The following is a 24,697-nucleotide window of genomic DNA, read 5'->3' as shown; positions in this document are numbered from 1 at the left end:
TATGTTTGCAGTGATGTTTAAAAACTGGCCAATTACGGATTCATAAAATTTTTGGAAAACCTATTTCTTTGGCATCACTGAAAATACTAAACCTATTATCTCAACATTTCCACCTCCAAGAGCTTCCAAGGATTCGTTAAAAAAAAAAAAAAAAAAAATCACAGGAAAGGAAGGCCACTTAAAATGCATAACCCTGGATGCCAAGAATGGTGGCTTCTAGAAGTTTCCAGTGGCATAAAAATATGCTGCAGCAGACTGAAAGTTATCTCAGTCACCCTGTGTACCTAGCGGTCCCGTACACTCATTCCATCACGTTTGGGAAACTGGACCGCCTCATTCGTTCTGTGTAGAAGGTACCGGGTTTCCAATTTAGTCGGGCACAAAGCGAGCTGCACCCTGATACTAAAGCTTCGTAACCTCTCCGGCGGGCCCACAAAGCAGAAGCGTTACGCAAGTGCCAGCGGGAAGTTATGTACTGAATTCAATAAATACAAAGGCAAACTCTGCAAAAGTCACTGCAGTCTCCGACCCTGCACAATATTATTACCAAGGAATGGGTCAGTCCGCAAAAAAAAAAAAAAAAAAAAAAGCCGTGCTCACGTGGCGACGAGGGCCCAATGGCCTAGACCCACGAGTTCCACGCAAGCGCACGCGCAGACGGAACCCAGGCATTTGCGTCGCTTCATCCAGGACGCACGGTACGCAGGGGTTATTCCTCCCTGGGCGTCAGGAACGAGGGAATGAATGGTTCCTAGCAAACGTTGTTTGCCGACCCAGCCACCGGAGCTTGTCCTGATTGGTTGCCGCGGTCTGGAGGCGGGCAGGGGACTTATTTGGGAAGGGAACCACTTCCCGAAGCGCGAGGCAGGAAGTCATCCTGTGCCTCTGTGCGGGCTGAGCCGGGTGTCGGCTGCGGTGGCCGCGGAGACCTCCTGGCAGCGGGTAGGCAGGCGGGCTTTCGGGTCCCGCCGCACTTGCGACCCGCCACCATCGCAGCGCCACGGCCGCTCCGCCAGCCTCGAGCCCGGCGCGCCCGCCGGGAGTGCTCCTGCAAGCTCCCTGAAGTTGCTCCTCCGGGCAGCGACCCAGGCTTTGCCTGGGTCACCGGCCGGGGATCTGGCTCCGTGCTGCAAAACAACTAGTCTCCCCGCGTCCGCCCTCCTGGCGGTGAGCCTCCGAGACCCTGGTCCAGAGCGGTTGCCTTGGACCTGGGACTAGACTGATCCAAAAACGCCAGCCTCAGGCCACCACAGACCGGGCTCTGCGTCGTCTCTGATATGTCACCGACCATCTCCCACAAGGACAGCAGTCGGCAGCGGCGGCCAGGCATGTTCAGCCACGCTCTGGATATGAAGAGTGGCCCGCTACCGCCAGGCGGCTGGGATGAGAGTCACTCGGACTTGGTGGGCGGGGAGGGGGACCGAGAAGCTCTTCTTGGAGATGCCGGCCCAAGTGACATCCCAAAAGCCCCGCGGAGCTACAGAGCCGAACTAAGTAGCATTTTGTTACTGCTCTTTCTTTACGTGCTTCAGGGCATCCCCTTGGGCCTGGCGGGGAGCATCCCACTCATTTTGCAGAGCAAAAATGTTAGCTATACAGACCAGGCTTTCTTCAGTTTTGTCTTCTGGCCTTTCAGCCTTAAGTTGCTCTGGGCGCCCTTGGTTGACGCTGTCTACTTTAAGAACTTCGGTCGTCGCAAGTCCTGGCTTGTCCCTACTCAGTATATACTAGGAATCTTCATGATATATTTATCCACTCAGGTGGACCATATGCTCGGAAATACTGATGGCAGAACACCTGATGTGGTTGCTCTCACTGTGACATTCTTTTTGTTTGAATTCCTGGCCGCCACACAGGATATCGCTGTGGATGGTTGGGCGTTAACTATGTTATCCCGTGAAAATGTGGGCTATGCTTCCACGTGCAATTCTGTGGGCCAAACAGCAGGCTATTTTTTGGGCAATGTTTTGTTTTTGGCTCTTGAATCTGCTGATTTTTGTAACAAATATTTGCGGTTTCAGCCTCAACCCAGAGGAATCGTTACCCTTTCAGGTACTATACTTAAACTATTATACTGTTAGTTTATTTTATACTTGTGAATGCTTTTGACAAACTTTTGATGGGATCTCTCTTTTGCTTGCATTTAATTTTTTTAATGATGCACAAAGTATTTAATTTCATTTCTCTGCAATTAACACACAATATTGGCTTTCATTATGAGATTTTCATACACACACACACACACACACACACACACACACACACATGTACTTTGCTCATGCTCTCTTCCATGACACACCCTTGTTCTCCTCTCTCCTTGCCCTCTTCCTTCAAATAGTTCACATACACTTTTTTTTCCTTTTAGATTCTTTGTAGGAGAGAAACCAGGTGACATTTGTCCATATGGGTTTGAATTATTTCTGAATTCTGTTTACTGGATTTTTTTTTAAGGGTCTGCACAGCCAACCTCAAACTCAGTCCAGCTTCAGCCTCCTGAGTGCTGAGATTACAAGCATGTGCCACTAGATCTGGCTTCCTTAAATTTACCAGGAATCTATGTGGTAGATGACTTACGTATGTTTTCTGTTTTTGTTAAAATGTGCTTCTCTCAAGTATCACTAAAGGCCAGTCCATGACATTAGCACAGTCATATTGATCAGTCCTCTTCAGTGAAGGGGGAAAACAACTGATAAGATAACAGAACCCCGAGTTAAAGATCCATGGGCATTTGCTTGATGCACAAGTGCACATTTTAAAAATACTCACATTTTAAACATGGTGCATATTTTTCTTTCGTGATTTGGTGGATTGAGAGTTCTAGTCTCTTGCTTTCTCATCTTTTCCCACCTTTATTGTTTCACGAATAGTCCTTATCTAGCAATCTGTTGAATGGCACGGGTGGTTAATATAAGCTTTCTGACGTTGGCTAAGTGACAGGATTCTAAGGGCCTCCTGCAAATAAAAGAATGCCTGCCAACTGGGAACAGTAGAGATGAACATTGGAGAGGCCCAGAATAGCCAGCCATTGGTAGACTGTGGTAGAGATAACAGTTGACATTATTCCTGTTGGATCCTTGCTTAGGCTGATGCTGGTTTTCTGAATATCTCTTTGAATAACTGGAATGTGAACTTTGTTCTCCAGAAGATTCTAAAATAGCTTACTTTAAAATTTAACTTTTCTAAAAAAAAAAAAAAAAAAAAATTTAACTTTTCTATCTGTAGTGGACTTTTGATTTTGTTTAATTTTTTTTTTTTTTTTTTTTTTTTTTTTTTTTTTTTCGAGACAGGGTTTCTCTGCGCCTTTCCTGGAACTTGCTTTGTAGACCATGCTGGCCTTGAACTCACAGAGATCTGCCTGCCTCTGCCTTCCAAGTGCTGGGATTAAAGGTGTGTTAAAAAGTTTTTAATTTTAATGCTAACGTATGTCATATTACTAGTTTTGAGGTTTCTGTAACTTGGTAATAATGAAACCATATTCTGTGGATTTTGTTTCTGTTTGTGTGTCCCTGGTGCTGGGAAATGAACCCAGTTCTCCTGCATAAAAGGCAAACTGTTTTCCACTGTGCTAAGTCCCAACCTCATTAACCAGTGGGTTTTCCCCTCTCAGTGCTAGGGTTCTACTATTGACCTTTGTCTAGTCCTTAGTTTCTGAAAGGAGGCTAAACTGGTATCAAACCTCCATCCTTCTCAGGATCCACATACTTAAATTATGCACTACCATGCCCAGTTTAACTAGCTAGTGGTTTTGAGGAATTTAAAGAACGTGGAATCATATGAAGGCAATACCATTGCCTAGGTAAATAAAGAGGAGATAAGCCCACTGTCTAGAAACTCTGCGTATTAGAATCTGTAACTTAAAAACAAACCAAACAGCCAAGGGCTTGAGAGATGACTCCGGTTAAGAGCTCTTGATACTCTTGCAGGTGTCCTGAGTTCTTAGCACCTATATGATGACTTACAACCCTCTGTAACTCCAGTTTCAGGGGATGCAGTACTTTCTGGCCTTCATGGACACCAGGAACACAAAGTGCATTTACACACATACAGGAAAACACTAATACACATGAAAGAGAAAACAAACCTTTCATTTTTTTAAAATTCTGTGATTAATTGCAGGCACTGCAGAAGAAATATACTGAGAAAGAACAGTTTGGACATTTAGAAAGCAGTAATCTAGGCAGCATATTGAGAGCAGGAATGATGAGATGAGATAAAATCTCCAGGAAACAAAACCTTGGTTCTACGGAGTGGCTTTTTCATAGCTTCAGGACAGTCCTGATCTCAGAAGTAGGCCTTTTCTCTTCTTAAACCCTTTGTTTCCCAAGAACCTGAACAAAGAGAGACCCTTTAAGCAGCAAGGGATGAGAAATCCAGAAGGGCAAAAAGATGATGCATTTGTTTCTTCATGTTTATGATGAGGAAACTGCTGTCAAAGGACTAGAGACACGTACTTAGAGCTTAGGTGTGGTGATATATTGTGCACCCCAATAAAGCTTGCCTGGGATCAGAGGACAAAGCCAACCACTATATTAAACTTAGAGGTCAGGCAGCACACACCTTTAATCCTAGCATTCGGGAGACAGAGAGCCATCCTGATCTCTGAGAGTTCAAGGCCACACTGGGAACAGCCAGGCATGGTGGCAACGCCTTTAATTCCAACACTAGGAAGGAAGGAAGGTTGCAGGGCACGGAAAGGTATATAAGGTGTTAATAAAAAGGAAGTCTCTCTCTTGAGGCTGAGGATTTAGTAGAGGTAAGAACATGGCTGGCTTGTTCTGTTTCTCTGATCTTTCAACTTTCACCCCAGTGTCTGGCTCCAGGTTTTCTATTAGTAAGACCATTTAGCAATTTGTGTTACACTTAGTTTGTGGCTTTTAATCTAATATTTTGCCTATATTGCTAGGAAATTAGGAGAACCCTCAAGGAAAACCTTAAGATCTAAATATGCGCTGATGGGGCTGGTTTTGTTTTTTTGTTTTGTTTTGTTTTGAGACAAATACAGCATTGTGACTCCACCTGTCTGAAAAGATCACCCACTTGAAGAATACCTGGTTCTTAGAAGTGATGGGTTCAAGTTTTTATTTTTTAACTGACCTAGGCTGAGCCACCGTGTGGGTGCAGGGAACCAAATGTGGGTCCTGTGGAAGAGCAGCCAGTACTCTTTATTAATGAGCCACCTCTCCAGCCCCAAATGACTTTTAAATTTGCTTTAAAATAAGATAAATATGTACATATAGGAATCAATCAGAGAGAAGGGGATACATTTCTCTGAAGAAAAACTAATGGATCTAAATCAAACTAGTCAAGTTCTAGTAAAGTGCTACGTATGAGGCATACATTTTTGAACAGGAAGAAAGCAGACTAATGTCTCCGTAGTGGTAAATTAGTCTTGCAGTACTCATTAACATTTTGTGTAACTAGATATGCTTTTTAGAATTTAAGCAAGCATAATAGGCTCATTACTGAATAGATAAATTATTGTTTTTGTTTTTCTAATGTTGGCTGTAATGCATCCTTTAGCACTTGTGTTAGGCTTAAGATATTGCAGTGGAAGACAGCTCAGCAGGTGAGCAGTGCTTGCACCTCAAGCCGAAGACATGATTTTGATTCCTGGAACCCACAGTGGAAGGAGAACCAACTCCCCAAAGTTGCCCTCTGACCTTCACATGTACTCTGTGACATGTGTGCCTGTGCACATGCATGTACACAATCGTAAGAGCAATAATAAACAGAATATTACCCTTCATTCAGTTGTGTGGGGAGAAGTTAGGTGACCCTTGGGGAATGGTAAGGGTTTTTTGTACTACTAGGGTTAGTATAATATTAAAGTGTTCTCTATGTTAAAATATTAAGACGAACAAGATGGCTCAGTGTCTCGGGTGCCTGCTGCCAAGCCTGATGACCCAAGTTTCAATCCCTGTGACCCACGTGGTAGAGAAAGAAAACTATCTCTCACAAGTAGTCCTCCGACCACCACCACCCACATACACATACATGCACATGAATAACTAAATATCACACCAAGAAAGTGGTGTGGCTATAACCTATAACAGATTTCACTAGTTAACCATGTGGGAGGGGGTGTATATGTGATTGTGTGTGTGTGTTTCCATGCAATTTTACTCCATGTATATATAGCTTTTTGTAACATGACAATCATGACTGACCTTAAGATTCCTTTCTGTTATTATCATGTCTCTCTTAGCTTCAGTCTGCTTCTTTTTTTTTTTTATTTGTTTTTTTTTTAATGGGAGGACAGACAGCACCTCACTCTAGCCCAACTCTCTGGCTATCCTAGAGTCATTACATAACCCTGGCTGAATTTGAACTTGTAGTAGTCCTCCTGCCTCAGCCTTACAAATGCTAGAATTATAAGTGTTAGCTGTGAGCTGGGCTTGCTTTTGATCTTTGTAATTGTTAGACCAGAGATGCCCCCTCTCCTCCGCTAGCCTCTCAAGTGCACACGACACTGGTACTGCCCGTGCCATTTTATTTCTGAATAACTCATTTTCTCTCTGTGCTTGCCAGCACTTGGTACTCTTGCTGTTTCTCATTTTAGTTACTTTAATAGTTTCATAGTCTATTTGTTTCACAGAATAGTATGAATTATAAAGGACTATTTGAATCTGATGTGCTGTTTTGGTTTTGGTTTTTGAAACAGAGTCTTAGGCAGTCCTGGCTGGTTTGGAAGTAGCTGTGTAGACCAGGCTGGCTTCAAATCCAGAAAAATCCACCTGCCTCTTCCTCTGCCCCCTCTTATTGAGATTAAAGGTATGTGCTACTGTGCATGGTCACAGTATTTCTTACTAAGCTATTTGTCCCTAAGATTGATGTTGGAGACTATCTATACCATGAAGTACCAGCCACTATAAAAATACACCATGAACTCCACAATGACACTATATTAGGATATATAAGATGAATTCTTCTAAAAAAATTTAAGATTGATAATATTGTTTATTTATGTGTGTATGTGTATATACACACTTATGTATATGTATCTGTGGAAGTCAGAGGACAGCTTCATGGACAGTTCTCTTTTACCTTTATGTGGGTTCCAGAGATTGAACTCAAGTGGTAAGGCTTGTGTAGGAAGTACTGTTACTGGCTGGACCATCTTGCCAGGTCCCTAACTTTGAGCTTCAAATGAGCTATACTGCTTTTCTCCTGAGCTTATAATGGATATTAGTGTGCCAGCATTTATATTGTGTGTATGTGTATAAATTTTTTTTTTTCCCCTGAGACAGGCTTTCTCTGCATAGCACTGGAACTTGCTCTTTAGTCCAGGCTGGCCTAGAACTCATAGATGCACCTGCCTCTGCTTCCCGAGTGCTGGGATGAAAGGCATATGCCACCACTGCCTGGCCAGCCTTTACATTTTTATTCATCAATGGTAAATTGCTACATGTTCTTAATATCTGCATTCATGGGTGCATTAGGCAAGTTCTTGTAGGCACTTAGAATATTTCAAAATCTCATGTTTGTGAAGGTTGGACATGAGCTTTGTCATCTTGGTTGTGTATTAATATGCATCATGCTGGAGAGCTGATGTGTACTTTCACAGAGATTGGTACACTGTACTCTGGAACTGATGTTAGTAACCAATAGGCATGGGCAGTGTGTTTAATGGTTATGCTGAAGCAGGGACTAAGCCTTTACTTCTGAGCTCTTGGCTTTTCACTCTTCTGTACATGTGAGGTTCAGAGACTGAATTCTGGCTCTGAGTGTCCCATTGTGACTACTTCCTATGGTTCCCCCAAAACACAGGGAAATCAGAAATAGACTTACCTGTGCATATAACATCCTTCTGTGGGCATTGGCATAAAGAAATTTAAATTCTAGATGATAATTTTTTTCATTAAAATCATTAAGATGTACTAAGCAAAATTATTTTTCCTTGAGAAATGAAGCTCTTAAACCTAAAATATAACTGAAGAATCTATACTTTTAATTCTTTTTTTGTTCATTTGTTTTGTGGTTTTTTTCAAGACAAGTTTCTTACCCCCCTCTCCCAAAAAAACCTTTTAATTGGAATTTCTGTTGGCAGCCCTTACAAACCACCAATAAAAGCTTTCTTAATGAAAATACTGCTGTAAGTGAAAGTCTCTAAGCAAATCATCATTCATCTCATTTTAAGATTCATTTTTATTATTTTTAATTGTGTACGTGGGGGTGGGTGAGTATATACATGTGAGTACAAGTATCCATAGAGGCCAGAGGCACACTGGAGCTGGAGTTACAGGCCACTAGGTATGAGTACTGGGAACACTTTGAGACAGATGTGTTTGGGTCTGAATCGAGGGGCAGCTCCAAAGCCAGCTTCTTAGTGAGCTCAAACAGCATTTGGCAGTTTACCATATAATGTGCATTACAGAGGGGCTTGTGTAAAAATGCTTTGTACATTTATATCATGTTGTATGTGCTCTATTATTGCTGTTCCTTCTGGCTCTTAGGAAGATTCTTCTAGGTCATTACTCTCTCCCCCCTACACATCTGTTAAATCTCTTTCCATGAAACAGTACAGACAGCACACCATGTCTTCATTTATCATCTACAGATACTGCAGAGAGATTCGAAATAAAAACTATTAAATGTGAGCTGGCAAAGAGCTCAGTGGGTACTTGCCATGCACACCTGACCATCCGAGTTCAATCCCTAGAACCCACAGTGGAAGTGGACTCCCCAGGGTCCTTTGATTTCTACATGAACTTGCATCTGCATTCTGACACACATGTATTACACACACCCCCACACACTTACACTCAGGGGGCAGGGGATCTAAAGCAAATAATCATGTGGTTGGTTTGGGATGGAGAGTTCAGTTTTTTTTTTTTTTTTTTTAAATTTAAAAACAGGGCTACATATAGTGGCTTCGAACTCACTGTCTAGTGAAGGATGGCCTTAACTGTTGGTCCTTCTGGCTCTGCCTCCCAAGGGCTGGGACTACAGGGATGTTCCAGCCCCCCTGGCTCTGTATCTCTGGCTGGCCTTGAATTAGCTTTGTAGCCCCAGTTAGCCTCAGACACTCTTGTCAGCCTCCCGAGTGCTGGGAGTGCAGGTGTGCACCGCCGTGCTTGGTTCAGTCGCACATTCTTGGTCACCTAGACTGTCCTAGTTTAGCACAGGGAATGGTTGGGTCTATAAGTATAACTAATGAACCTTAGGTGATGTGAAAATCACTTCCTTCCCCTACCTAAAACACTTTAATTACATCTGTAACCCACCCCCCAAGGTAAGTATCAGTCAATTTTGTGTCTATATGTTTAAAGAGTCAGGACTTTTTTATTCATCTGCTGTGTCTCAAACAAAATTTTTAGCATAAAAGTTTAATTTTTTTTTTTTTTAGGTTAAGGAAAGTTGTATTTTATGTAGTTTCAATGAAGTTACATTTCAAAAATTAATTATAGACTAAAACATTCTTAATTTCAGATTTTCTTTTTTTCTGGGGAACTGTGTTTTTAATAACAACGACATTAGTAGCTCTTCTGAAAAAAGAAAACAAGGAAGTGTCAATAGTAAAAGAAGAAACACAAGGGATCACAGATACTTACAAGCTGCTGTTTGAAATTGTAAAAATGCCAGCAGTTCTGACATTTTGCCTTCTGATTCTAACTTCAAAGGTAAGAGATTTTTAAACAAATTTATCATTATGATGGAATACTTTCAATGACTTCCCATAAGTCCCCTACTAATACCATAGGATTTAACAATGAAAAGCAATATTTCCTGCCTATTAAATATATTTTTAAGTGATGTTATCAAATATCACTTCTAAGTAAGCTATACGTCTTGGGATCTTGAAGTTATGTCCATATGTAGATACTGTTAACAATAGTAATGGTTGGAATGAGATGTACACCTTGAAGTGACAGAGCTTTCTACTATTGTAAGGAACATGCCCTTAATATTGGGGTAGTAAAGTCATTCACTGAGAATGTGGCTTACAAGGAAGTGTATGAATATTTAAAAATCCATTGAATTATTTTTTAAAATACTGAAAGGAAATTACCGTGAAACAATTGGGATTACTGATAATTTACATTTTTCATTAAGATATCTTTGCTTAGCCAGGGGGTGGTGGCGTAAGTCTTTAATCCCAGCACTCAGGAGGCAGAGGCAGGGAGATCTCTGAGTTCAAGGGCAGCCTGGTCTACAGAGCAAGTTCCAGGACAGCCAAGGCTACACAAAGAAACTCTCTTCTTAAACCTCCCCCACACCCACTCACCCCAAAAGTCTCTGCTTAGCCAGATGTTGTGGCTAATGCCTTTAGTTTCAGTACAGTGGAAGTTGGGGCAGGAACATCGATGTGACATCAAGGCCAATCTGGGTTATAGTGTAAGACCCCGTCTCAAAAAACAAAACAAGTCTCAGTTCTGTAGCTCTAAAACTTTTGAAGATATTATGATAGAAGCAAGGTAAGCAAGTATATTTTGTTATAATAGGCTGTAGCATGTTCCCAAAGTCTAAACTTACAGTATTTTTTTAAATTCATCTACATGAATACACTACAGCGGTCTTATAAGAGGCCTAGAGTAAATACTGTAGCTTCATTTCTTTCATTTTAATAATGAGTTACTCCTCTTTAATGATGATGGAGAAGTAGTTAGAAGAAAGGTTCAGGGAAGATAACATTGTATTCAGTCACGTCATTTAGAAATGAACATTTTTGGGCACATTCCTTTGTTTTCTATTGTTTTTGAGATAGGGTCTCACTCCACAGCCCTTGCCTGCCTATAACTCAATATGTAGACCAGGCTGGCCTTGAACTCACAGAGATCTTCCTGCCTCTCTCCGCCTTTGGAGTGCTGGCTTATTCTTTTTTAAGCTCTTTTTCTCTATGTGTGCATGTAACTATATATATATACATACTTGATGTATGTGTTTACACAACAGTTTAAAAGTAGAATTGAATCATATTATATATAATTTTATAGTTCTTTTTGTCTTATTCCAGACATATTCCTGTATCATTCAGTATTTTTAATTATGTTTTAATACCTACATTAATAGTCATAATATGTAAATTTGCTATGGATTTTTTAATGAGACAATATCATGTGCCTAGGGGCTAGCTTCAGACTTAGTATGTAGCTGATGTTGATGTTGAATAGTTTTTAAAAGATTTATTTATTTTTATTTTATGTATATGGGTGTTTGGCTTGCATGTATGTCTGTACCACATGTATGCAGTGCCTGTGGTGGCCAGAAGAGTGCATTGGATCCCCTGGAACTAGAGTTACAGATGATTGTGATCTGCCTGCCACATGGGTGCTGGGACTGAGCCCTTGTCCTCTGGAAGAGCAATCAGGGGCTCTTAGCAGCTTAGCCTTCTTCCAAGCTCGGTGTTGAATGTTTCAGCTCCCTGCCTCCATCTCCCATGTGTTAGGACTATGGTGTGCATCACGTCTAACTTATGTTTTATTTATAGCGAGTTTGTTCATCTCATTACCCTAAATCCCATTTTATGAATATGCCAGTATATATATTTTTTAAGACATGTTTAGGTGGTTGTGGTTTATTGGGAATAGTGCTTCTGTAAATATTCATGTGGATGATTTTTTTTTTTGTGTGTGTGTGTGTGTGTGTGTGTGTGAACATTTATTCTTATTACTGATAGGTAAATATTGATGAGTTAAATCACCAGGTTATAGGAATAACACAGTATATACTTCTAGGCAGGTTTTTTTTTTTTTTTTTTTTTTTTTTTAAATAGTGGCTCTGTTAGGATAGTGAGGTAGGGCCAGAGAGACACCTCTCTGCTTCCAACTGTAGCAGCCTGAGGAGTTTCTTTCCAGAGACCTGTCGACTCAGGTGAAGCTGGAAAAAAAATTTTTTTTTTGTTTTTTTCAGGGTAAGTCAATATAAAACAGAGCTGAAAAATGGGAGGTGCTTAGGGAAATGAGAATACATGCTCATATGGGGGCATAGACATCTCAAGGGTCTCTATAATAGCCATATATGATTTTGCTTCTGAATTACAGTATATTTTAGCATTTTTTTTTTTTTTTTTTTTAAATAGTCGCTCTGTTAGATAGTGAGGTAGGGCCAGAGAGACACCTCTCTGCTTCCACCTGTAGCAGCCTGAGGAGTTTCTTTCCAGAGACCTGTCGACTCAGGTGAAGCTGGAAAAAAAAAATTTTTTTTGTTTTTTTCAGGGTAAGTCAATATAAAACAGAGCTGAAAAATGGGAGGTGCTTAGGGAAATGAGAATACATGCTCATATGGGGGCATAGACATCTCAAGGGTCTCTATGATAGCCGTATATGATTTTGCTTCTGAAGCTACATCTGAAAGGTTGTAAAGGAACAGAAATGAGATCATAGGCCGATACCAGAGATGCAGTGGAGAGAAGTAAAGCTGATAGGTAACAACCTAGTCCCAAGGTTTGCGGTGGGGGTCAAGATGTTTTACAATAAACAAAAGTCAGTAGTCTTGTGAGATTCCCAGGAGTATCTAGGAAAGGAGTGGGCTGTGCTGGACGGTATTAAAGATTAGTCGTTATGCATGGTTCATTGTATCTTGACATTCTTATTTCAAAATCATTGCATAAAAGGAGTATTTGCTCTGTGTAGGGAGTCTTCACAGCAAGTGTTGTTAATTGTGTTAATTGCATAGCAATTCTTTTTTTCCCTGCTTAATTAATATTTTCTTTTGAGAACTTTAAAAGTGAGTATGAATCTGCATTACTCCTAATCCAGCTCCTTCAAAGCCTCCCAAGTTCCCACTTCCAAATTCATGATTTCTTCATCGTCATCTTCTCCTGCTTTCTCCTTTTCTTCCTTCTTCCTTTCAAAACAGGGTTTCACTGTGTCGTCTAGCCCTGACTGTCCTGGATCTCACTCTGTAGTAGACCAGGCTGGCCTCGAACTCACAGAGATCATCCTTCCTCTGCCTCCCAAGTGTCGGGATGAAAGGTTTGCGCCACCGCTGCCTGACTTCATGACACCTTCTTTATGATTGTAACAGGTATATATATATATATGCACACACGTGTATATAATCTACTGAGTCCATTTAGCTTTACTTCCGTGTACGTGTGTCCAGGGCTGAGCACTTCGGATTGGACAACCTGTGTGTGTGGGAAGTTGTCCTGGGAGGAAACTAATTCTCCCTCTCAGCAGCCATTGACTACATGTAGCTCTTCTTCTAGGAGTGGGGTCTTGTGGGATTCCCCGTGTCTGTGCTGTCGTGTTAACTTGTGTTGTTATTATGCTAGTCTTATTTAGGCAACTGTATTTTTTCCTGTTTTATTTTCATTTTATGTGCATTGGTGTTTTGCCATGGGTGTCGGGTTCCCTGGAACTGGAGTTACAGTTGTCAGCTGCCATGTAGGTGCTGGGAATTGAACCTGGGTCCTCTGGAAGAGCAGTCAGTGCTCTTAACCACTGAGCCATCTCTCCAGCCCCTAGGCAACTATATTTTTGACAGTTTCCCTGTCATACATCGAACTCTTGCACAGCAGATGCTCTGTTATTTTGAATCTTAGGTTCTTTCCACCTCCTCGCCCTCAGTGTGCCCCGAGCCTTACTCGTAAGTAAGATGCATCAGTTGGGGTTGTTCTCTGCATTTTGACTAGTTGTGGATCTCTCTCTTAGTCTCGGTCTGTTGCAAAGAGAAATAGTTGATGAGGGGTGAGAACTACACTTATCTGTAGGTATGAGGAGCCATATTCAGAATATAGTTAGAAATTATATTGATTTAGGAAAATGGCAGTAGTAGGTTTTCCTCTCAGGTTTTAGCTCCGTGGTCTCTCCATTCATAGATAGTTGGCTAGGTTTACAGTCCCTACGGGTGTGTATTTCCTACTGTTGAGTGAGCCTTAAGTCCAATGAGATAGCTGCTTATTACCTGCTAAATAAAAGTGCCGCTATTGTATGGGAGCCCACAACTGACTAAGTTTCCCAGTTTGAATCTGAGTCAGTAGAGTTCAAGCTTGCTTGCTCCAGGGCTGTGAGAAAGTCCTGATTAGCCCATGGGAAGGAACATGCTATCTATCTAGACACATGCTGCTGACGCCAGCTAGAGGTACATCGAGATACAAGAGGAAACTGCCTGCTCCTTTACTCAAGGACAGGGTAGACAGTGGTTGAATGCCTGTGCTGTGCATTGTTCTACCTCTGTCCTTCAAGACTGTACATAAGCTGGCTGTGAAATAAACTCGGGACTGTCCGGCATTGACCGGCAGACCTCTCGACTCTTTTCTGTCTTTTTCTTTGTCTCTTCAAACCGCACGCCTCTACCCAGCTACCCAGCTGACTGTCGGCAGGCTCCGACGCTATTGCACTGTTGAATATATCTTGGCAGTCCAGTTACTGCTGTGGTTCATAGGCTTTACAGCGGGGTAGAACAGTTGCCCCTCTCCCTTGGCAGTTTGCATGGCACTGTCTGATACTCTGAGAGCCAGCCCTCGGGGAGGCGTCTGGGTCAGTTCTTGTGCCGAGTGTTTTGGTTTTTTTCTTTTTCTTTTGTTTTGTTTTTCTGGCAGGATCTCACTATGTAGTTCTGGCTGAGGTAGAACTCCCTGTGTAGACCAACTGGCCTCAAACTCACCTTCCTCTGCCTCCCCTGGATTGAAGGCTTACAACGCTATGCCCAGCTGGGCTGGACTCTCAACAGACTCTGGGGTAAGGGGATTCTTTCCCTTTCCACGTCCTGTTAGTTTTCTCTTTCTGTCCCCAGTTTCAGCTTCCTACTTCCAACAGTGTGAGTAGATTGTTTCACATCCTTGAAAACATACAATTTAATTTTTGTAATTCTATTGAGTATGTAGTGGCACCTTGTTATGTTTATAATTTGTATTTGCTAGAGGGTTAAGGAAGTAGAGCATCTTTCATGTTGTTATTGGCTATTTGACTATCCAAAGCTGTGTTTATCTTTAAATTGTAAAAAAGTGTGTGTGTATGTGTGTGTGTGTGTGTGTGTGTGTGTGTGTGTGTGTGTCACACACTGGGCATATTGTTTTGTTAGATATATGTATTACAAATATTCCTATCATAAACCTTTTAAGAGGAAATGTTTAGTTACTTTACATATCTGTCATACAGAGTGAATATAATGCAAATGAAAATTATGCACTTATTACAGTTAACTTAATCATTGACCTTTCTTTTGTTTTTTTTTTTTTTTATGTGTATTGGTGTTTTGCCTGCATGTATGTCTGTGCACCACATGTGTGCCTAGTGACTAGAGGTCAGAAGAGGGCATCAGATGCCTTGGAACTGGAGATGGTGGTTATGAACCACATGTGGGTGCTGGGAATTGCACCCAGGTCCTCTGGAAGAGTAGCCAGTGCTCTTAACCATTGAGCCATCTCTCCAGCTCTGATCTTTAAATTTTTATTGACACAGGGTCTCATATATCCTACACTGGCCTCAAACTCAATTCATGTGATATAATTGTCTTCTTTCTGAAACTTTACTAGCAGTAAAATCTAAATAACTCTTTTTTGAGATTCTTTAATTGATAACATTTAACTCTGCTCTACTTTGATCTGTAGGTTTGCTGTTCTATATTATGATTTTGTTGTTCTTTTTATATTTTTTGTATGTCTTGTAGCTAAGACTGGCATTGAACTCTTGACTTTCTGCCTCCACCTTCACTTCCCTAGTGCTGGGATTATAGGTGTGTCTCATCACTTCTGACTTCTTTTTTGTTGGGGAGTGGCTTGTTGAGATAGGGTCTCACTATGTAGCCCTGGTTATCCTGGAACTTGCTATGTAGACCAGGTTGTCCTTGAATTCTCAGCCTTTACTTCCCAAGTGCTAGGATTAAAGACATGTGCCACTATGCCCAGATGACTTGTTCTTTCCTTAACATTTATTTTTATTTTTACTTAAATGTATTTGTGTATATGTGCATGTGGGTACCACAGAGACTAGAAAGAGGATATCAGATCCCCTAGAGCTGATGGCTACAGGCAGTTATGAACTGCCCAATATGGATGCTGGGAACTGAACTTGGGTCCTTTAGAAGAACAGTAAGCACTTTTAATAGCTGAGCCATCTCTCCACCCCATGAGTGTGTGTGTGTGTGTGTGTGTGTGTGTGTGTGTGTGTGTGTGTTCAGAGTAACTCGTGCATATCACAAGCTCCCCTAAATAACTTAAGTGTATATTTCCTGAGAACAAAACATCCTTAAGAAAAATCGTAGCTCACAGTTGGGTGTGGGAGAACACTTGTAATCCCAGTACAGAGATCAGAAAGAGTTCAGGATCATCCTCAGCTTTATAGTTGAGGTCCTTGGCTGCATAGAACCATTTCAAAACACAAATCAGATTCAGTATAGTCTAGTGAATAGTTAAAACCTTTTAAGTTGAGATAGTAACCTACCTGTCTTAGTTAGAATTTATTGCTATGAAGAGACACTGTGACCACAGCAACTCTTATAAAGGAAAGCGTTTAACTGGGGTTAAATTAAAGGGTTAGAGGTTTAGTCCATTATCATCATGGTAGAAAGCCTGGTGGCACACAGGCAGACATGAGGCTGGAGAAGGAACTGAAAGTTCTGCACCTAGATCCACAGGCAGCAGGAAGAGATGATGACACACTGGGCCTGGCTTGAGCATCTGGAACCTCAAAGCCCAACCCCAGTGACACACCTCCTCCAGCAAAGCCACACCCACTCCTACAAGGCCACACCCCCTAATAGTGCCACTTCTTATGAGCCTATAGGGGTTATTTCCATTCAAACCACCAAACTAACCATAGCTTATCTCTTAGTTTTCCCAGTTGTTCAGATAACAGTCTTTCTCAGTCCATGTTTCCTGGCCGTGATCCAATTCAGGATCTACTTCAGCATGCTGTAGGGTAAAGTTTGACTACAACTTTGAAATTATTATTACTTCTTTTCTTTTTTTTTTAGAGATTTTTTAAAAGTTATTTATTTTTATTTTATGTACATTGATATTTTGCCATGGGTGTCTGGTCTTTTGGAACTGGAGTTACAGGCAGTTGTGAGCTGCCATGTGGGTGCTGGGAATTGTACCCAGGTCCTCTGGAAGAACAGTCAGTGTTCTTAACCGCTGAGGCGCCTCTCCAGCCCCCAAAATTACTATTATTTTTAAGAATGCAGAACTGTTTTATTTATTTATTCATTTGTTTATTTATTTTGGTTTTTTGAGATAGGGCTTCTATGTGTAGTTTTGGTGCTTGTCCTGGATCTTGCTCTGTAGTCCAGGCTGGCCTCGAACTCACAGAGATCCACCTGGTTCTGCCTCCCGAGTGCTGGGATTAAAGGTGTGCATCACCGCCGCCTGACTTAATAATATAGAACTGTTTAGAGTGAGGCATGGTGGCTCTCATGTCTAACCTCAGTATTCAGGAGTTTGAGGCAGGATAATTACTCTAAGTTCCATGGCTATGAGGCCATACTGAGTTACATAGTGAATTCTAAGTCAGTCTGTGCTACAAGAGAGACTCTGTTTCAAAAGAAAACAAAACAAAAAGACCAAATAAACCAAAACCCCACCAAAAATAAAAAGAAAGACGAGATTTCTATAGAATGACCTTCTGTTTGTGTTTCAGTTTAGGTAATGTTAGGTCCAGGTTGTCCATAGGTTAGTAGGAACCTCACAGAAGTAATGTTTCGGCGTCTTCGGGGAATTACATGGGATCCATATCATGCTCTAATCCCTGTTATTTTGTAGCTTTTAATGACTTTGTGGAGACTGCGAAATTAGTTTTTCCTTTTGTAACTAAACCAACTCATAAGGAGATCCCTGAGACTATATAGCTGTCTTATTTCAAACTTTGCCTGCTGCTTTTATCATCCTTACTATTTATTGATGTCTGTAAGAATTAATCTAATTAAGTATATGTTTTCTTTTTCCACTCCACCCCTCTTCCCCCCCCACACACTAAAACGGAGTTTCTTTTTGTAACCCTGACTGTCCTGGAACTGACTCTGTAGAGCAGGCTGGCCTTGAACTACCTGCCTCTGCCTCCCAAGTGCTGGTACTAAAGGCTTGTGCCACCATGCCAGGCTCTTTTTCCATATTTTATTCAACCTTTCCAGTATACTGGTTTCTTAGAATTGATTTTGAAATGTTAGATGCATTTGGAAATTTTTATTTTAATTTATGAAAAATTGTCAAAAAATAATGTGGTAGTGCTTCTTCATTTGAATCAAATTTATATATAGTTAACCAGAAACTTTTCTTTTAAGTTTATGATACACAAAGCAGTAAGTAGAATTTTAAACTTATAATAGATTGAGCAAGTGTTTGTTTTCTGTTTTGGTTTCTTTGTTTTTTGAGAGGAGGCTGTCTACATTGCCCTGGCTGTCCTGGAGCTCTCTGTGTAGACTAGGCTGGCTCGAATTCCCAGAGAAATGCCTGCCTTTGCTTCGTGAGTGCTAGGCTTAAAGTCGTGCCACTTCAACCAACTGGTTTTTACTTTTTGAGACAGTCTCGCTGTGTAGCCCTGGCTGGCCTGAAAATCCTCATACAGACCAAGATGGCTTAGAACTCACAGTCTGCCTGGTGCTTCTGCCTCCTAAAGGCTGGGATGAAAGGCCTGGGTTGAACTTTGTCAAAGTGGAAATTTAGTTGTAATTAAAACTATCTACAGTTCTACCAATATTGCATTTTCCATTGTTTTCACCACATAATAGTGGTAAACCATAGTGCAAAATATACCTTCTATAACTTGACAACTCTGTACTTGTGACTGACGGGTCAGTGAAGCGACTGAAGGTTGTGTAGCACTATGTGTGTTTCGACACAGGCACCACATGTGTCAGGAGCTAAACCACTTCTGTGTGTATGTTGCAGATTGGCTTTTCAGCAGCAGATGCCGTGACAGGCCTGAAACTGGTCGAAGAGGGAGTACCTAAAGAGCACCTGGCCTTACTGGCCGTTCCGATGGTCCCTCTGCAGATAATCCTGCCACTGATCATCAGCAAGTACACTGCAGGGCCCCAGCCACTGAACATATTTTACAAAGCCATGCCCTACAGGTAATGACAGAGCCTGCCAAATAACAAAGGTTGTGTTCAGGATTGTGCGTGCACCTTGGGGGAGAACGTATGGGTGGGACTGGGGGAGGCATGATGCAGCCTTGATGTCAGTGTCTTTTAGGTGACTTTTCTCTTTTCCAATGCTAGCATGTCCTTTTGTTGTTGGGGGACAGGCAGTATTTTTGTTTTGTTACTGTTATTTTGAAGCAGTGTCTCACTATGTCGCCCTGGCTGTTCTGGAACTTACAGTGTAGACCAGGCTGACCTCAAACTCAGAGATCCATTTGCCTCTTTCTCCTGAGTCTGAGATTAAAAACATGTGCCACCATGCCTGGCTCTAGCTGTTTTTAATACAGGTTATTAAAAATGGGTGTTTCTTTTCTTTTTGTAGATTATTGCTTGGATTAGAATATGCCCTGCTTGTTTGGTGGACTCCTAAAGTAGAGCATCAAGGAGGATTCCCCATCTATTACTATATTATAGTGCTGCTGAGTTATGCCTTACATCAGGTAAGCTGAGAGGAAAGTGTGTGTGTGTGTGTGTGTGTGTGTGTGTGTGTGTGTGTGTGTGTGTGTGTGTGTGTTATAGGCACAGGATTATGGAAGTATGTGGACCCTTGGACACACATGTAAAGGCCAGAGCAGGATGTTAGGTGTCTTACTCTATCACTTTCTGTAATGTCTTGCAACAGGCTTTCTCACTAAACCGGAAACTTGCCATTTTGCCTAAGCTGGCTGGTGATCTGCCTGTTCTGCTCCACAAGCTGGAATGAGTTCCAGGCACTCACTCATTCACGGGTGAGCATTAGAACTCAAGTCCCCATAGTTACAGAGGAAGTTTCTTATGTATTGCGTCATCTTCCAGACCCTGAGGAAAAATTTTCACAGCTACTTTAATGAAGTTGAAGGTTTCCATGTGAATCTGACAATGAAGTAATTTGGTGGTGAATTGAAGTCTATTATCTTTTAACTTAATGAGCGTTAGTCATGAAAAAGGAGTTTATCCATTCATTTTTCTTTAAATTGTTCATTTATCAAGAATTTATTATATTTCAGTGCTAAGTTTACTCTTAGTAAGTATACCTTGGTTTATTCTTAGATGTAGGGGAAGGTGTTTGTGTTTATTTTTGAGACAGGGTCTTCCCAGATAACCAGGCCTAGGTTTAAACTTACTATGTAGCTCACACTGGTCTGAAACTGGAACTCCCATTGATTTTCCTGGTCATCTCAGTCTTCCAAATGCTCTACCTGGCTCAGTTTTGGATGCGTTCTTTAATTTCTGTTGCCTTTTCTTAAGCTGGCGAGACAGATTTAAGTCATCTTAGACTTAGATTTTGGATTAACAGATTTACTCTGAGTTTCGGCAGCTGTGTGATAAACTGCCTGTGTGTGTTTTGTGTGCCGGCATCCCCAAAAGACGTGAGCTCTCCTCTGCTTTAGCCTCACTGGAGTTGCTCTTTCAGAGTGAGGGTTTGGTTCTGAGTAGAAGTGACTCAAGGAGGTGGCAGAGGCCCAGCAGTAAGGTTTGATATTCAGCTGTAATTATCGCTGATGTATATTAAAGAGTCACTGAATTTCTTAGTAAAACCTAGTCTAATGTTTTGAAAGTAAGATATATACTAACTTCTTGGTTTTTGACTGAAACCTTAATATTCTCAATAGTTTTTCATTTTGTTTTGTTTTGTTTTTTTTTCTGTACAATCAAATAATTTAGGATCCAGGTGTGGTAATTCCACACCTGTAATGCCAGCATTTTAGAGGTGGGGGCAGGAAGATCTGAAGATCAAGGGCAGTCTTGGCAACATAGTGTATTGGGGCCTAGCCTGGGCTACGTGATACTGTGTCTCACAAACAAACAAACAATCCATCAGTCAGTCAGTCAATAATGAATCCCATAGTGGATCATATCTAACCCACCATAAGCTTGTAAAGGCATTGGGGCCAGTATGTCAAATACATACTTCTGTTTTAACAAAGTTAGTGCCCGACACATAATAGACATTAAAGGGAAGCATTTGGTTCAGTCAGTGGCTCTCTGTCCACCTAGGGAACGAAGTGTATGGACTAACTATGTCATTATAGTCCAAGGGCTGTGTTTCTTGGAGAACTTCTCAAAGCGTAGTCAGAGAAGCTTAGACAACCACACAGACCTTCAGGGAGAAAGAGATTCAAGGTCTCTTAGACAGGAGGAATGATGTATGATCTATGATGTGTGGCATCAGTGTCACCATTTCTGATGTGTTAAGTGAGCTTGTGCTGTGTGACAGCAGCTGTCCTGAGTGTTGAATGTGACTGAGTCAGTCAAGCCAAAATCTTTGTCATTTCCGGAATTTATGTGTTAAGGATGTCAGAAAGCTTACCATGAAAGGCACCTCCTCGCTGTCATGGAATGCAATGTCTTCAGTCCTAATGTGGCTTTGCTCCACCACTGAGCTGCCCCCACCGCCTCTGTATTCCCTTGGGAATTCCATTGTTTATAAACACGGAGCACTGCTCAGAGGAGTACTGTCTTGGAAATAGTTTCTATCTTTCTAATGAAGGGTTAATTAATTTTTGCCCCTTTCTGGTTATGTTTGAGACACTGTTTGCTGAACTGGCCTTACACTTGAAATCTTCCTAAGTACTAGGACTAAAGATGTATGTCTCTATTCCTGTCTCTCGGTTTTTATCTTCTAAGGTTTTTGTTCTTTCTAGATTGTCTTATAAATTTCAAGATGGTATTCGTCGATATCATTTATCCCTATTTTTGGAGCATACTACATGTGCATGTTTTGCTGTCCACTTCTCTACTGTAGATGTAGAACTGTATGGACGCATCTGGGGTGTATGTGGGTGCAGTTCACACAGGAACTTTGTGCGGCTCACTACCACCTGACCTGTCCCTCTCCCTTCAATCTCCGTTGATTGTTTGTGGTGGAACGAGTCTTTATCTTTGGCCTAGGAGCACAGTGTGTGCACTTCCAGTATGTTTTATCTTAATTCTCCATTTCCTGTTTCTCCAGTATATAATCTATTCAAGGGAATTGTAGCGTTTTAAAATTCATCTTTATACCATCATGTTCTTGTAGTATGTTTGTTGAATTGAATTCAGTAAAAAGTATGAAAAATTAATTTTGCGTTTTATGATTCCAATGTTCCTAATTTAAGACATGGTTTGTAAGTCTGACCATAGACGTCAAAAAACTGGGCTCCATAGTTTATGCTTCTTGTTTGGTGCCCCATACTCATTCCCAAATACCCTTCACACAAAAAACAAAAGCAGAAAAGGAAAAAAAGAAGAAAACCTCCTCCCACCATTCCAATGTTCCCTTCTTCTCACAGGTCACGCTGTACAGCATGTATGTGTCGATAATGGCTTTCAATGCCAAGGTCAGTGACCCTCTTATTGGAGGAACATACATGACCCTTTTAAATACTGTGTCCAATCTCGGAGGAAACTGGCCGTCTACAGTAGCTCTCTGGCTCGTAGATCCTCTCACAGTGAAGGAGTGTGTAGGAGCATCAAACCAGAATTGTCGAACACCCGATGCTATCGAAGTAAGTGTGTTTCAGATAACAATGAACAAGTTTTGAGATGTGTTTACTGTGTCTAAAATCATATATCCCTATAGCTTTTAGTATGGAAATGTACATATTTTAGCTGTATCATAAGTAAGAGTACAAATCTGTATCAGTAAGACCAGCTCAGCTAAAGGTCCTTCTCAGCAAGAGAGCCGTCTCTCCCATTCTGAGGTTGCTGAACTGCCCTTCACAGTGCTGAGAACGGGCGCTACTGGCCCTTCATACACTGCTGCTGTAGCTAAAGCCGAATGGTGAGTGTTTCGGTGGTAAATTACTTCAAAGTAATATTCCTTGTGGACCAGGAGTGGTGAGGCAGAGGTAGGCAGGTCTCCATGAGCTCCAGACCAGCCTGGTCTACATAAGGAGTTCTAGACCAGCGGGGACTACATCATGAGACCCTGTTTGTCTCAAACCGAATTAATTTTGTCTACTTTTAGAATAAATTCATTGGAAATTTCTCCACATTTTTAAATATGAAAATTCCATTTTGAAAATCAGTATTATTTGCAGTAAGTGCTCAAAGTTGTTTTTAGTCCTGTTAGTAGGGTTGAAGAAATAAACTTAATGAACATAGCCAGACACCATGACCTATGCTTATAATTCTGGCACTTGGAAGCCTGCAGCAGGAGAATTGTGAATTTGAGGCCAGTCTGTTTTCCACATAAGCCTAATCTTCTCTAAAACCAAAGAAACACAATAAACAGACATCAGTATAGCTTACCATTTGAAAAAAGTGAAACATTGAATGAAGTCTTTTCTTAAAAATGTATATGATTATTCTCCTTAGTTACAAAGTAGAAACATTAATTATTGAATACTTCCATAATGAAATCACAGAATATGGGTCCAAGATATAACTCAGTTGGTGTAATGCTTGCCTCGTGCAAAGTTCTGCATTTTACACATAAAACAAAACTTAGTGATATATGTCTATAATCCCAGCACTAGAGAATTGTAAGGAAGAGATTCAGAAGTTAAGGTTATCCTTAGGTGTACATAGTTTGAAACTAAGCTGTCTTAGACTTTGTCTCTATAAAGCAAAAAAAAAAAAAAAGAAAGAAAGAAAGAAAAAGTTATAGCGTATTTGTTACACTGTTATACTTTTATTTTTATAGCTCTGCAAAAAACTTGGAGGCTCGTGTGTGACGGCTCTGGATGGTTATTATGTGGAATCCATTATCTGTGTTTTCATTGGATTTAGTTGGTGGTTCTTTCTTGGTCCAAAATTTAAAAAGTTACAGGATGAAGGACCATCTTCATGGAAGTGCAAAAGGAACAATTAATGCCAACATTACTGGACATTTTAGAAGGTAATTGTAGTTTAGTTTTACTGAGAAAGCTATGATAATCATTGTATAGGAGTATAAAATATTGTTTAATTTTAACTTAAAATGTCAAATAGTTGAAAAATAGAAATTTCTTTGTATGTTTGATCATATTTTCCTTGCCTTATTAATGTATTTAACGTTTACTTAAGGCCAGGAAACAACTCTTTCGGTTGTATTACTTGGTTTCTGTTAATTTACTGACCAAAGCATATTTTAAGATGCAATGGAAAAGTCGTGGGCGGTCACCTGCTGCCAAGTATTGTTGTTAGTACCTGTCATTGAGTTGTATTTAACATTTTGGTACAATGTATCAAGTGGGACAAAGCTTAATATTCAGGTACTAACTAACTAGTTTGACTTTATTGGAAGTTAATTCTCACTTTAAATTGTAAATTTGTAAAAATTTATGTGGAATCTGATGCAGAGAAAATGTAGACTATTAAAACATTGAGTTGTTTTTCTGACCATAACCACATTGTACAAATGAATCTGTTAAAAATAACTATTTTAAATGTAATTTTTGCTTTTGTAAGCATGAAAGATTTATAAAAAGATTATTCAACTATTTTTTTATAAATGAAAGCTATGGTTTTTAATTTATTGATTTCCCTATCCCTTCCTTTTGGGGAAGCTATTTTGATTTCTTGTTAGCTCTTGCCCTAGTTTACGGTATGATTTTTGTCACAGTGCGTCATGGCACACAGACAGCCAGTGAGGGGATCAAGTTTGTGGTGTATGTGTTTGTGGCTGAGCTGGAAAAATAAAAACTTATGTAGTTTTTTTAATTACTGTGAGAAGAAAATGTAAACTTACAATTAAATAAAATTTCAATGAGTTAACACCATAAATCTTAAA

General features: G+C 40.7%; 1 protein-coding gene across 2 annotated transcripts; it reads left to right on the top strand.

Annotated features, from left to right (window-relative positions):
• Nucleotides 1–706: 706 nt before the first annotated feature.
• On the top strand, nt 707–24,697 carry Slc33a1 (solute carrier family 33 member 1). 2 transcript variants are annotated; one of them, XM_028894519.2, is made up of 6 exons: nt 707–2,052; nt 9,430–9,620; nt 18,770–18,954; nt 19,346–19,463; nt 22,275–22,490; nt 23,630–24,697. In XM_028894519.2, the coding sequence occupies exons 1-6, from the start codon at nt 1,278–1,280 to the stop codon at nt 23,795–23,797; spliced, it is 1,653 nt and encodes a 550-aa protein (XP_028750352.1). In that variant the 5' UTR covers nt 707–1,277; the 3' UTR covers nt 23,798–24,697. The 2 variants fall into 2 exon arrangements, with proteins under 2 accessions (XP_028750352.1, XP_028750353.1); XM_028894520.2 differs by lacking the exon at nt 9,430–9,620 and having other exon boundaries at nt 1,912–2,052.

The sequence above is a fragment of the Peromyscus leucopus genome, chromosome 6, assembly GCF_004664715.2.
Source record: "Peromyscus leucopus breed LL Stock chromosome 6, UCI_PerLeu_2.1, whole genome shotgun sequence".
Taxonomy (NCBI): Eukaryota; Metazoa; Chordata; class Mammalia; order Rodentia; family Cricetidae; genus Peromyscus; species Peromyscus leucopus.
The sequence above is the reverse complement of the archived record's forward strand: the minus strand, read 5'-3'. Positions and strand labels throughout refer to the sequence as shown.

What these genes read in the sequence shown, in the direction of transcription:
- Slc33a1 (XM_028894519.2), top strand. Translation starts at nt 1,278, where the DNA reads ATGTCACCGACCATCTCCCACAAGGACAGCAGTCGGCAGCGGCGGCCA. An exon ending in TACAAAGCCATGCCCTACAG is followed by an intron (nt 18,955 to 19,345) that starts GTAATGACAGAG and finishes TTCTTTTTGTAG; the next exon opens with ATTATTGCTTGGATTAGAAT. An exon ending in GAACACCCGATGCTATCGAA is followed by an intron (nt 22,491 to 23,629) that starts GTAAGTGTGTTT and finishes TTATTTTTATAG; the next exon opens with CTCTGCAAAAAACTTGGAGG.